This window comes from Scatophagus argus, chromosome 20 (assembly GCF_020382885.2).
Source record: "Scatophagus argus isolate fScaArg1 chromosome 20, fScaArg1.pri, whole genome shotgun sequence".
Classification (NCBI taxonomy): Eukaryota; Metazoa; Chordata; class Actinopteri; family Scatophagidae; genus Scatophagus; species Scatophagus argus.
Genome location: NC_058512.1, coordinates 7,719,104 through 7,733,352, shown reverse-complemented (window position 1 = coordinate 7,733,352; position 14,249 = coordinate 7,719,104). Strand labels below are relative to the sequence as shown.

The following is a 14,249-nucleotide window of genomic DNA, read 5'->3' as shown; positions in this document are numbered from 1 at the left end:
TCCATTTAGATTGTGTTTTACCTTGTGGTATTCGTTATTATGAATAGCAGTTACTCTCCAAAGGTCCCTTAATAACAGGCCAAATAACTGAGACATCTGCATGCACCACATTTCCACAAAACCTGTTTATTTTAAAAACAAAACATACAAACAAACAACAAAACAACAAACAAAAAAAGACATTAGATCGTAGTTAGGGTTGGTCCTAATTCCCATATTCACTCTTACTCACCTTGTGTGCAGAAGTGTTGCAAGGGCATTTCTAGAAGACTTATCCTGACATCTAGTGGTCTCTTTCTATAATTACTATCTTACATTTTAAAACTGAAACATCACTCCATTTCGATGTTTCCAAATACAGCTGAAGCTTGTGGAAAGTACTTGAGTCTTCATTAATTTATTTTGCTCTTTAAAGGTTATTTGACTATTATAAATGAAGCGCAGCTATGTCTTTACTCTAAAACACTAAAAGGACCACTCTTACGAGCTGCTGTATATTTAATTAACATTAAACATAATGCATTGTTGCTGGGAGAAGCATTCAGAGTTGTATGAAAATGAAACTCTTTTGCCTCCCGTTCTGTGTGAATATGACAATGTGGGAATTAACGCCCGCATGATGAGGTCGCTTTAATCATGAGGTGTTTTACTCAAAACTGAACTTTAGAGCAGTAAAGCCAAATATAAATGAAAAGCCACTAACGGCATCAGGACCACCAGCATCACCGGGACCGTAAACTGTCCTTGTGTACGCTTGCACAGAAGCCAATCAAAACAACCGTCACACTCAGAGCGGTGCGTATTGCGTAACATCCCGGCTCTGCGTAAGTGACGTCGTCAACACTGCAGTCTCTAACTAGCAGCTGCAGTAGCAGAAACATAGCACGCCCATCACAACCTCTATATTTCCAGCCAGCTAACACTGAAGAACAGGTAATGTGTTAAAGCAGAATGCCAAAAGAGAAACATTATGATGAGCCGCATATCTCAATTTTGAACGCAAGTTCATGAAAACCAGCCATGCGACAATGTTGGTGCAGTTAACGTGTGTTGTTTTGTCGAGAGGCCTCCGATTTGGCGTTACATGTCTAAAATGAAAGAATTGTCAACGCTAGTCGTTTGTAAGTCTGGTTTGGTCAACCTCTCTAATTGAAAGCATTAATACAGCACGTTGGTGCCTGTAATTAGAGATAACCTAGTTAGCTTGCTTATCACATTGCTCGTCATCATTGCGTGGAATGGTCGTGTGCCAGTTGTCTCATTGATAAATAATAACAGTTCAACAATTAGCTAGCTTACCTCTCATTATCGCCATTGCCATGTTGTGGTTAAGTAAGCTTATTGCCTTTGCTAATAAATAACGTTAGCGTAGCATTCTGTTAACTAATGATGGGCTTAGTTATTGTTAGTGCATGGTTTCAGTAAGTAATTTAAAATTACGTCAAAAGTAAATAAAAAAAGTCACCCAGCAAGTCATTTTCGCCACGTCAGCTAACATTACAGCGTGACAACTAGCTACTTTGAAACATAGAAGAGCTTGCTGTGTCGGTTGTAACTGTTAATTTGCCTAGGAAATTTTGCTGCAAACTGGCTTAGCTAACACTAGGTTTATTGTTTAAGACCATATAATTTATTGTCAGACAGTATCAGATGTGGGTCAGACTTTGAGACAGAATTAGAGTATCAATTTTCTATTGCTACAAAATACTGCTGCATCCAATATAAAACAAAACTGTGCGGTATTGCAAATTGAACGTGACACTCATAGTCGCCTCTTTAATTGATGTCATTATGTGTTGTCAGTATTCAGAGAATGATAAAACGTTAATTCCTTTTTTTCTCACTCAAGGAAAACACTAAAATGGCGACTGCATCTTCCCCACTGGACCCAGATCTAATGAGGGAGGTTCTTGAATGCCCTATATGTTTGGAGACCTACAACCAGGAACAAATGAGACCCAAACTCCTACAGTGTGGTCACACAGTGTGCCGGCAGTGCCTAGAGAAGCTTTTGGCTAACACTATCAATGGTGTACGTTGCCCCTTCTGTAGCAAGGTGTCCCGTATGAGCAGCATCTCCCAGCTGGCTGATAATCTCACTGTGCTCAAGATCCTAGATTGTACTACATCCTGCAGTGCCGCTGCTGCTGCCCTAATGTGCAAGTCCTGCCGCAACCGCCTACCACGTCAGTACTGCCAAGATTGTGCCACAGTCCTCTGTGAGCTCTGTAAAGGAGAGGGGCATCTGCATCAAGGCCACTCAGTCCAGCCGATTAGGGTGGCTGCTGAACAGCGTCGTAAAGAACTGGGTGGCAAGCTGACAGCTCTGCGTGATGTTATGGGTGAAATTCAGAAGAAAAAGACAGCTATTGAAAACATTAACAAGTCCTTGAGACTAAAATACCAGGCCGTGCAGCAGGACTATGTTACAGCTGAGCTGCGCCTTCAGGAGCAGCTTAGGAGGTCTCGAAAGACATTCACAGCTTCCATGACGGAAGTGGAAAAGCTAAATGGACAGGTATTGGAGGAGCAGACATACCTCCTTAACATTGCAGAGGTAAAAGTGGTGTCACGCTGTGATTATCTGAAAATGCTGGTGAGGCAGAGTGATATTGCTTTGCTCAAGGATGATGGCACAGATACTGATGATGAAGAGCTGGATCTGAGGAGCAGCTTGCCCACCATGTTTACGCTGCAAGAACCAGAGCTTGTCAGAACAGAGCACTCAAAACCAGTTGAAGTGGGCCAAGTGACCACAAATACTTTTACTGTCAACACAGATGATGAGGAGTTGGAGATTGCACTTGAAGGTGATGTAGACAGTGTAACTGGTGCAGTAGGTGCTACCGGTGGAGCAACGGGGACTCCTTTGGATCTCTACCGGGACGTTGAGATGGTTGCAGCTGTAGAGGATGCCGTATGTGGTTCGCCTAGTAGCTTTAAGTCAAAGTCCATGGATGCAGGTGGGGGATCACCTGGAGAAGCTGGGGCAAGTGCAGGGCCACCAGTCTGCCAGTTTGTGAAGAAGATGGGCTGCAAGGGAACTTTACACGGAATGTTCAATTTACCAGTCAGCATATGTGTAACACCACAAGGTGAGGTCCTGGTGGCTGACCGTGGCAACTACCGCATCCAGATCTTTAATCGCAAAGGTTTCCAGCGTGAAATCCGCCGCAATGCCAGTAGCATCGACAATTTTGTTCTGAGCTTCCTTGGGGCTGACCTGCCTAACCTCATCCCCTTATCCATCGCTGTTACTCCTCAAGGTCTGATTGGGGTTACTGACAACTACGATAATTCAGTTAAAGTCTACACTATGGATGGACACTGCGTGGCTTGCCACAAGAACCAATTGATTAAACCCTGGGGCATTACTGCCATGCCATCAGGTCAGTTTGTAGTGTCAGATGTGGAAGGTGGCAAGTTGTGGTGTCTAGCAGTGGACCGCCATGTTGGTGTGGTCAGCTACAACAGATTGTGTTCTGCTGTTCGGCCAAAGTTTGTGACGTGTGACGCAGCTGGAACAGTCTATTTCACCCAGGGCCTGGCCCTGAACTTTGAGAAACGTCACAATGAGCCCCACCTGGAGGGTGGCTTCTCTATCGGTTCAGTGGATACCGATGGCCAGCTAGGCAAGCAGCTCAGCCATTTCTTCTCAGAGACAGAGGACTTCCGCTGTATCACTGGCATGTGTGTGGATGCCAATGGAGATTTGCTGGTAACAGATAGTGGGAGGAAAGAAATCCTCCAGTTTCCCAAAGAGGGTGGATTCAAAATTCTCATCCAGGAAGGGCTGACTTGCCCTGTGGGAGTAGCCACCACCCAAAAAGGACAACTGCTGGTACTGGATTGTTGGGACCACTGTGTCAAAGTCTACACATACACTCAGAGGAGGCACTCCTCCACTTCCTAGAGGAACAATCCAGTACACATGAGTATTGAAGTGTTTGGTGTGGTTTGCACTGGTAGGAAGTTTGAAAAGGGTAGAAACACACTGTTATCTGTTACTACTGGCTGCAGTCCAAATAGTTCTTACTTCAGTTATTAGATGAATGTTCTAGTCAATTTGGTTAAGTTTAAAGCCTACTGGATTTTATTTTATTGCCTAAAATTAAAAATCAGCTGACTAAAGCTGCCTCTCACCTGATTATTGTAAGACTTCACAACATTTGTACATCATTATACTGGCACAAGTTTTCACATCAAAATAAGCAAAAGAAGCCATCGAGTCAAAGTTAATGCGGGCACAATGTACAGATGATTTTCCTTCATCTATTATTCACTGCTTTATGCACCATTGGGCATGACTGTGTGCAATGCATGGCTTTCACTGATATGGCTCAGCTTTGGGGAAGAAAAATGGGAAGAAGAGGAGCTGAAAATGAACATGTACTTACATATGAAATGAAGCATACGAAGGCTTTTGGCCTGTGAAGCACTTTATTATTGACACGACACTGTTTCCTAGTGTTAGATTTTAGTAGCACAGACTGACATTGATGTTGCTGAATGCAGCTGGCAGCTTTAAAGTTTACTGTGCAGTTGGCAAATGGCAAAACAGTAACCAAGTACCAGCATTCAGTGAATTGCATTCAGTAACATTCAGGGAACATTAAGTGTAGGATATTAAGTTGTCTGTAGAAAAGAGTAGTGGTGATATGTCATTTGCTTGGGTTCTCTGGGTTTCTGTTTTTACTGACATTGTCGGGAAAAATCTTTTCTATTGTTAATGCAATCAGAATTTAGATTAATGATGTTTAATTTGTGGACCACATCATTACTATTTTTTTCCAGTACTTACTAATATTGCTTAGCTAACCTGTGTACATCAGCAAAAAACCCAGGTAATCAGTTGTGACATTTTGGTGCAGGGTCAACTTAAAGGACATCCACTGTCTCATTTATATACCCTATTTTCTCTGTGTTCTTCTGATTCAACCTTCTGCTAAAGCCTTCCCAGGCGAAGCCTCACTTGGGTCACTAGGGGGCAGGTTGATGTAACTAACTGAGATGGATAAAATTCATCTGCTTTTACTAGCTGTTCTGCTCACCACACTGCAATTTCAAGCCTCTACATCCCCTTCTGATCGCTTTTTGTCTAACCTGCAGCATTAGCGATTGCTTTTAGCTGTCTTAGTGATGATCACACTGTGGCTCCTAATTTTAGTCCAACATCTCAGACAGGACTGGGTCCCTTATGAACAGAATAGCAAAGTTCCAAGGTCCCTTTGTAACTCAGAAGGACCTTCTAATCTAATTAATTAGCTCCAGCACCTAGACCACATTAAGCTTAAGGGTATAACAAACATCTAAAACTTAACTGATGTTTATACCTTGTTCAAACCTAAAGATTTTGTTCCGTGCTGTTGTTTCCTCACGCCTGGCTTGTGGTATCACAGTCCTTGTAGGACTGGCTGTTCAGAACAGCACTGCTAGGAAAATGAAGAGTGAAAAATCCAGCATCTCACACACCAAACTTGGCTTTATTACACTGGGATTTAGGTAGGTTCCATGTTCCTATGTCTCCCTCAGGTTTTATTCGGCACTAGACAACTTGCAACCCGAATTCTCTAGTGTTGGTGGATATGGTAAAGACAACAGCCATATACATTGTTTTGCTAGTTGGTGCTAGTGTTAGTCAGCATTAAATTTGTTTGGAGCTGCATGTGTTTATTATTTTACTATGTAGATTTATTTTTTAGTCCAGATGAAGCATTGGAAAAATTATGCTTTCAGGTAAATAACAATAAAATACACTTTTAATCAAAAATATTTAGTGGCCTAAATATGGGGATTCAAGTTAATCGTTGAAACCCGCCAATCAATATTGTATGTAACGTGTTCTATGTCGTAAATAGCAAATATGCCTGTTCTGAGGCCATACGTATCTTCCAGTCCAGGTTTGCTCATGAGAGCACACTGCATACTGACTCAGTTTCAGCCTTAAAATAAATAATTTCACAAAACTGACCTTAACTCTGCACCTGGTTTCCTATTAAACAGCAGCATACAAATATACATATCTGAGAATAAAACTGTATGGCGAATGAATAATATGTGTTTTTAATATTTCTACATAACAAAAGCGTTAAGGATAAATAAAAAAAAACATCTGAATTTCAGTATCAGGTGAAGTATGTCACAGTCACTTTCTTGTGCTCTTTTTATTTTATATGATGTATTTGTTTTGTTGTTAGGCCATGTAGCTCACCACTAAGCTAATAGATTTTAATTCGAGGTATTTTCAGCTGCATGTCAACTCTGCCATCAGAACTTTTTTCTTTTTTTTTTTTTCCTGTGCTTAGATTCAAGTGGTCATTAGAAGTAGTCATTTCTAAGGGGTATTCAAATTTTGACAGTGACAGAAAAAATGCATAATATGATAGAAAAATTAAGTGTCCTTGTGTCATTGTGCTGAACTTCCGAGTGTCTCACGTCACCTGAATATGTTATATGATGTGTCAGTGGAAAGAAGTTACTTCCTTGCACACTTCTTCACAGTTTATTAATTTACAAGTTTGGATCGTAATACTGTACTACGTCCATGAACCAAACTCTCGCGTGTTTAAGGTGTTTTGTCTTTTACAGGCCGTGAACTTTACAATGTGTTGAACACATTCAGACATCTCTGTGTAGTCAAATACATATCTGTATTGTTGATTATCTGAGTGCAATAAACATTTATGAAACAATTAAAATGTCGTTTTCTAACATTTGTGCTTGCTTTTATCAAATCTTTGTGTATTTTCAGTTTTCCTTGTGACCCTTACCAAAGAAAAGCAAACATAATTTAGCTTCAGCTGGCTGTTCCATTTAAACACATTTTGATTTATGCTGTAGGTGTGCATTAATGCTGCCTTTTGAAAACTGATGATTCATTTTTGACATGTGGTGGACTAGAAGTAAAATGCAAAAAGCATCAAGTAAAATCATCAAGTAAACTACAAGCAGCTCAAAGTTGTACTTTTCTTTCAAGTTTTATGTACTTTATTATCAGTTATTTGAGACATAACCTCCCTTCCTAGTGCTGGGTGATCATCAAGTGACACTAATATGCTTGTTTTCATCGCACTCAAAATTTGATCAGGTGGTTTTACAGACAAATTTCAGTCTAGACAAATGCTCATCATTAAAACAACCTGGTGCAGTGTTTCGTTGAAATCTGAAACTTGTCCCTGCAAAAACACATTTTGGCACTGGTAACAGATTTGTTATATAACAGGGTGTGGGTGCTCAATCCTGGCCCTCTTGTTGGTTGTTTCTTTTTTCTTTTTTTCCTCCTCCTCTTTTAAATTTCCTATAAGGTGAGTAACCCAGGTGCTAATCAATCTACTGCTTTTATATGGCTCATGAATAAACAGGATTAAAAACCACGATTTAAATGGAACAGTGCTGCAAGATGCTTTTGGGATGCTGTAAAGTCACACTGCTGTTTAATTCAAGGCGTGTAGTTTATGCTGCCTTTTAACCAAGAGGCAAATCACGGAAGGATGAAGTATTTAAACATAACCCAGTTTAGTTTATAGTCAAAGTATAACTCCCACTTTCAATTAAACTATAGTAAATCTTGCTCTACTTCTTTTCACTGTCCATTTTTGATATGTTGCTTGCTTCGATTTAGAAAAGATTATGTTGACCCAGGTACATTTGATAGTACCCCCATCACTTCATAAAGTACCTCTACTGCACCATTTCTAAAAACATCCACTCACACTTGTTAAAATTTAAAGAGATATATTACATAAATCTCTCTGCCTTTGACAGATTCCCCCCTTTAAAAATCAATATGTGAGGATCTCCATTCTTCCCTCTAGAATACAGTGATTTTGGCTTTCCTTCCTTCCTGTCTGTCAGCACGCTCACCTTTCTGATACTGCAGCCAGAGCTGCTGCTGGGCCTTCTTGCTGGGAAAGTAGATGCTGCAGCTGAGCTCGGAGCCATACAGGGCCTCAGACACATAATGGCTGCCAAATTGCTGGAGAAAAGCCAGCAGCTCCTCACGAGTGCTCTCCGCCGACAGGGTCTTCAACACTTTAGAAAAGCCTACCGTGTCAAGGAGATGGGATAGTGATTTTTTGTGCAGAAGAGTAGGAAGAGAGGGTGAGATAATGAGATTAGGTTTAAATGTGTTGGTAAAAAAATAGACAATATGCATAATAAAAGTTACATATTTGGTTGGTAGAAGACAGTAAAAAAAAAAAAAAAGTAAATTATTAATTGCCTTGAGGATTGATCACAGTTACACTTTATAGACAAAAGTATTGGGACAGCTGACCATTACACCAACAGGGGCATAGACAGCTTTGTAGCTATAACAGCGTCTACTGTGTTACTGTGCTGGGAAGGCTTTCCACAGGATTTTGGAGTGTTTCTGTTGGATTTTTTGCCCATTAATGCAGTAGAGCATTTATGAGGTCAGGCACTGAAGCTGGATGAAAAGGCCTGGCTCACTGTCCCCGTTCCAGTTCATCCCAGAAGTGTTCAATGGGGTTGAGGTCAGAGCTCTGTGTGAGCCAGTCAAGTTCTCCCACACCAAACTCATGCATCTGGGGCAAAACTGTTACCACAAAGTTTGAAGCATAGCATTGTCCAAAATGTCTTGGTATGTTGAAGTATTAAGATTTCTCTTAATAGTAAGGGGTTGAGCCCAGCCCCTTACTTCCAGAGAAGCGAAAAACAGCCCCATAAAGATACTTATCTTTTCTGTCTGGATATTTTTGTCTATATAGTGTATATTCATTAATATGGTGCTTTGAGATGTTTATAAATTCAGATATTGACCTGTAGATAAGGTGATGGAGCTGAGTTTGACTTTGTACAGGTTGCTGCGCACTCTCCACTGTTGAACCATAGGATAGCCCACTGCCTCACTGAATTGGGCTTCTCCTAAGAAAGACAGATCAAAGGGAACAAGGATATATATATATATATATATATATATATATATATATATATGAAAAAAAATGATCCATCATTTTATTTGAACAGTTTATTGCAGATCTATTGTTATCCATTATGCCTTAACATCATTTGTTATCACAGCCCATATCCCAGCTGCTCCCGGATCAATGACAGATATATAGTGCAACTTGAACTCCAATTGGATTGCTGACATTAGAAGTAGAAGCAATCTTGCCTTTCTCTGCAATTCAATTACCAAACTTTCGCACCAGTTTAGAACTTAAGCCACAAAAGTGAAGGGGGGTGGTGCTTACAGGAGCCTTGATCCTGTGCCTCTGGAACACATTTTCTACCTGAGACATTCATGCACGTTGAAAACAGCCAATTTAGTTTCTCTGTGGTTATGTGTGTGTGTGTGTGTGTGTGCACGGCTAATACTGGTGAAAGCAGAACCCAAGTAAAACTCTCAGGGGTCATTGTGGACTGAATGCCAATTTAGCTAATGGAGGGATTAGGGAGCAGAGGTGGAGGTTTCAAGTCAAATGCCTAAGTGGCTCTGGCCCCCACAAGATGGGGTGGAACAGTCAAAAAAAAAAAAGAAAAAGGATAAAAGGATGAAACGGCAGGTTAAGTGTTAGAGTTTACAAGGTCCAGTACACGTGTATGTGTCTGGGTATGCATACACATGCACATTGTGCCTATGATAGCATTTTGAGATGGGTTTCAGCAGCTCAGTGGCACAGACAATGTCTTCTTAAATGATTTTGCATGATGCATTTTCCAAAACAGAGGCAATGTATTACAACAAGAACCCACTGAGTATTTTTTGCATATGCCAGTTTCTATATAAAGCACATTTTCACTTCTAGATCTGAAGAAAAATGGGCTTAGACAGCAGATCCCCAGGACTGAGACATTGCTTGGTGTTTTTACAAACATAATTTAAAGTGATCATGGGTGCTGTGCTTTTCTCTTCTTCAGACAGCTGTGTTGACTGTAGTTGGCTCTGAATTAATTTCGCCAGCAACCATGAATAGATCACAGAAAAATAATACAGCTACCACTGGAAAATGCAATGAATCAAATCTGTCTCATACTGTCAGCATTAGAGACAGACAAGCACAAAAAAAAAATAATTACGAAAAAGGCCATATCACGAACTCACACAACCTCACCTGTGAGAAGCTGTAGGTTGGGAAGGGGCTCGGACAACACCCCTCGACATTGTTCCTCTACTGGCAAGGGGATGACCATGAGACCATCAGCTAGCTGAGGGAAGTCCTTAATAAAGTTGTTGTCCCTTAGAAAGCAAGAAAGAAAGAAAGAAATAAAAAAAGGGCAATCCACATTTAGATTCCTCAGTTTATTTTATGAATAAGTAATTTCATATTGACTGGGCTGTAGGGTAGCCATTGTGTTGTTGTCGTCCCCCAACAGATGGGAGAAATTAGCATTCAGGGCTTTCAGCCAGAAAGGCTTTCGGAAGTTGGGTGACGTAGTACAAAGAACAACAAAGTCCACAAAGGGTGCAGCTTGTGGTGGATGAATGGGTTTAACACAGGACTGGTCTTCAACTCTTCACGTCTGAAGCTTATTGTTGTATTGCCTTACCACTTTTAAACTTACTTTCCGTATTATTTTATTTTCAGTTCTCTGTCACAGTTCGGTTATGTCTGAAGTTAAAAATATACTCAAAAATAAATACAAAATATACTCAGGGAAATATACTTTATACTATCTGTTTCTACCAGAAGGTACCGACCTATTGTGACTACCAAACACGACCTATATTTTCTAAAAGTCTTCTTTAACAGTCAAGGGTGCGGCTACAGATTCTAAACCCCATGAAAACAACTCAACAACAACAGATAAATAAATATCAACAACGGACAATAAGTATCTACAGTCCTGACATGTTCCAGTGCCCTGTCCAACTGCTGGTCTCCTTAATAATTCAGAGACAGGGATTTGGAGATTTCACAGTTTTTCTGTCTGGAAGGTTTTCTGTGATAATATTTTATGTACTGATATTTTTTGTCTGCCCTGCCCTGCCACACAGAGATAAGATTGGTGGTGCAAGGCTCGTTGCTTGTGCATGATTATTAAGAAAACACTGACCCTATGAAAACATTAAGGAAGACACTGTTTCATGCCTTGTCTTAATATGATTCACTCCCTCCACGGGTGACAGAGTGAAAGAGTTCTTGGTGGTCCAAAAAAGAAACCAGTTGCATCCCACAGTGTGAGGGCAGAACAAAGCGCTGTAGCCAAAGATAAGATGGAACCCTGTAATTTCTCTCTTTCTCTCTGCTGGAGACGATAAGAACAAAAAAGGATGGCAATGAAAGAAGTGGCAGGTATGGGTAAAAGAAGTAGACTCACTATAGTCAGAGGTAACAAAAAACACCCATAGATGTATGCAAAATCTGAATGAAAAATTCTCTCTTGACATGTTTTCCAGTCTTATTCACTTTTCCATCGATTTGGACATCCATGGACTTTCACAGTGGACAAATCACTTGCAAAATATACAGCTGCAGTCCTACAAGCAGATGGATAGCGTACGTTAAGCTCCATTTTTGTTCAGCAGATAGACCGTTCTGGTTGAACCGAAGCAGCTGCAGTTCATTTCCTGTCAAGAAATATGAGTTGTCTTGCTGCATTCTGAGAGCATGGCAAGCAGCAGCAATTCCCATAATCCACTTTTATGGGACTGAGTCTCAGAGCACAGACCTTGTGCCATAGAGACTGGAGGGGAGCGGAGGGGGGTGGCTTCACTCTTCTTGATATCAATTTTTCATCCTGTTCCTCTCTTTCTGTCTCTCTCTTTGCTTCCACTAACCACAAAAGCCTGTTAGACGCAATCACAGCCTCAGAGTTGCCATAGAGGGGTGAAAGGATTGACTCAAGGGTAGAGGATGAGAGGAGAGAGGGAGAGAAGAGGTGCTTTAAAAAGATTACCATGGCTTATACTCACACAAAACATATTGATTGCTAAATTAAATCAGCCAGCTTCACGCTGAGGCGCGTAGAACCTTTGGAGGTGTGCGGACCAACGCGATATGCAGCTTTATGGATTTTTAAGTCCAGATGTGAACTGTCCTTGACACTCTGCTACTGTGCTCACAGTATCTTTTCACATTCTCAGCTTGAAGGATATACAGTCATGAAGTGTGATGTATCTTGTGGATCACTGTAGAGTTGTTCAAACACAAAACCGAAAACTGACCCTATTGGCTGGATGAAAAAGAAGTTTAAAGACGGATGTCTCGGGTCTCACTTGAGTGCAAAAGAAAATCATTAACTGTCCTTGACCCTCACTTTTTTCTTCTTTTACCCCTGAGGAAAAAGAAAATCTAAGACAAGCATAGATTGATTTGGCCTCTGTCCCTCTTCAGAGGGGTTAAGTGGTGAGGTAGCAAATTTTGAACAGTCAAAGTGTCAGTCACAAAGATTTCTGTTTAGGTAGTTTTGTTGAGACCACAGTTCCCTGTGCTATCCTGTGTGTCTATGTGTGTGTATGTGTCAGGAAGGAAGCTTGAAGCATCTATTCTGCTGACAGCTCATTAGAGGAGGAGACATTTGTCTGTACCACTACAACCCAAACATACCAGTTCAGTTCAGATGAGTCAGTTACTTGTCTTTCAAAAATAAAATTACTTTCTTCTTACACAAATGGTAATATATGGTTTAGCTGTTAGCTCGCCAAGCTCAAATCATCTTACCTCGCAGTGACAAACTGAACTGAGCTAAATTGACAAGACTGACTTGGTCTAACCAGCATAAACTTAACAAGTAGCAGAACTGGCAATAGAATTCATGTGCGCTGGTCCTCTGATATTACTTAGTGAAACATAAATAGAATAGAGCCATCATTATTTATCATTATTAATGGGACCTGTGCTTTTCCTACAATACATACGTGTTGGACATACCACTCACTGTTTCCATTAATATGCTTTTTTCACCAAGGGCAAGTTGACATGTTACAGTAGGAAAAGCGTGTAAAAATGAATGATGGCTGAATTCCATTTAGCTGCTTCAGTTTTAGGGTCTTGTTATTGTGCATCCCAGCTCACTGTCACAGCTTACTGGGACGCAAATAGAAGAGTCATTATTAATGTTATCACTAGCACTGGTGCTTTCCAGGTGATGGCATGTCAAAATGTCAGTATCCTTCTGCTGATACAAATATATAACTTCACATTTCATCTTAAACTGTCATCTACTGGCCAACATTGTGTCAAGGACAGCACTACCGACTTGTTTGATTACAGAGCACCCACGAGCAAGGGATATCAGTAATTGCAAGATCTTAGATTTTTCTGATATGGATGGTATAAACCAATTTCAAAAACAGTAAAATGGCAGACATTTTGACATGGCATAGCAAAGCACATGTGTTATTAATAACATTAAAGGAAGAGAAAGATGTTTTGAGAAACACATGCTTCATCACTATGGCACACGCCTAGATAAATAGATCGATATAATGTAAGGCTAGAGTCGGCAGCTTGTTTGGCTTAGCCAAAAATACTGGAAAACTGGGGAAACATTGTATTATTTACTATGTGCATTTTTTTCAATTACTTTTTTTTTGGCTATGATCAGTTGCCAGGCAAACAGTGGGAACCAGGAAGTTATTGCTTACAGCCAAGAAACAGTCTCGTACATAACCCCCTCTGTAAAACTGCCAGTTCTTTTTACACTTTGGTCTTTGTACTGATTAAACAAATAAAGATATAATGTTGTTATTAGTGAGCTGTAGAAGTACGAGTAAATAAAGACCATGCAGTACTTTTTAATTAGATCTTTCATTTTCTGATATGGCATGTAAGTCTTTGCCCTGAGTAGGCCCCTTTTGCCTCAACATATCTGTACCTCATTTTATTTGCGGAGGCTTAACAATGCATGTTCACAGGCTTTTTGTGATCTGTTCTGGATCTCTTAAGCAGCTCAGGCCAGTTTTGCTTGTTTAAAGCCAGTACTGAGGACTAACACAAGCGGTTGAACTTAACTTTGTCCAGGACTCCATTTACCAAATGTAGAAGATTTTACTCTATTTTTCTGCTATTTTAAAATACATAATTAGATCTTCTAGACCTACTCCGGGTTTAATTTATACTCCTTCCACATATCCTGTCCAATATTTTGCCAACCAAGCTTGTTGAGGAATCATACATTATTCTTATAACCTACTACACGGCCTTACCACACTTAATAAACGTCCTTATACACTACATGTGATCCTTGACTTGCTGCCAAACTTGTGTATTTACTCATGTTTCATTCAGTACCCATGTGTTCATAAGGGAATGGACATCGGGCTCCCTCCTGGCCAAACAGTC

At 40.4% G+C, this 14,249-nt stretch overlaps 2 protein-coding genes across 3 annotated transcripts in view; one reads left to right on the top strand and one right to left on the bottom strand.

Moving 5' to 3' along the window:
* Positions 1-14,249, bottom strand: part of LOC124051469 (astrotactin-2-like) — a 237,289-nt gene that overhangs the window by 57,289 nt on the left and 165,751 nt on the right. Inside the window, exons 14-16 of the mRNA XM_046374872.1 lie at positions 10,077-10,201; positions 8,782-8,886; positions 7,864-8,043 (exon numbers count right to left, since the gene is read on the bottom strand). Of these exons, the coding sequence (XP_046230828.1) occupies positions 7,864-8,043; positions 8,782-8,886; positions 10,077-10,201 (410 nt within the window). The remainder of the gene's footprint in view (positions 1-7,863; positions 8,044-8,781; positions 8,887-10,076; positions 10,202-14,249) is intronic.
* Positions 786-4,131, top strand: trim32 (tripartite motif containing 32). Of its 2 annotated transcripts, none has more exons than XM_046374874.1 (2): positions 786-933; positions 1,850-4,131. In XM_046374874.1, the coding sequence occupies exon 2, from the start codon at positions 1,862-1,864 to the stop codon at positions 3,911-3,913; it is 2,052 nt and encodes a 683-aa protein (XP_046230830.1). In that variant the 5' UTR covers positions 786-933; positions 1,850-1,861; the 3' UTR covers positions 3,914-4,131. The 2 variants fall into 2 exon arrangements, with proteins under 2 accessions (XP_046230830.1, XP_046230831.1); XM_046374875.1 differs by lacking the exon at positions 786-933 and adding an exon at positions 949-1,121.

What these genes read in the sequence shown, in the direction of transcription:
- trim32 (XM_046374874.1), top strand. Translation starts at nt 1,862, where the DNA reads ATGGCGACTGCATCTTCCCCACTGGACCCAGATCTAATGAGGGAGGTT.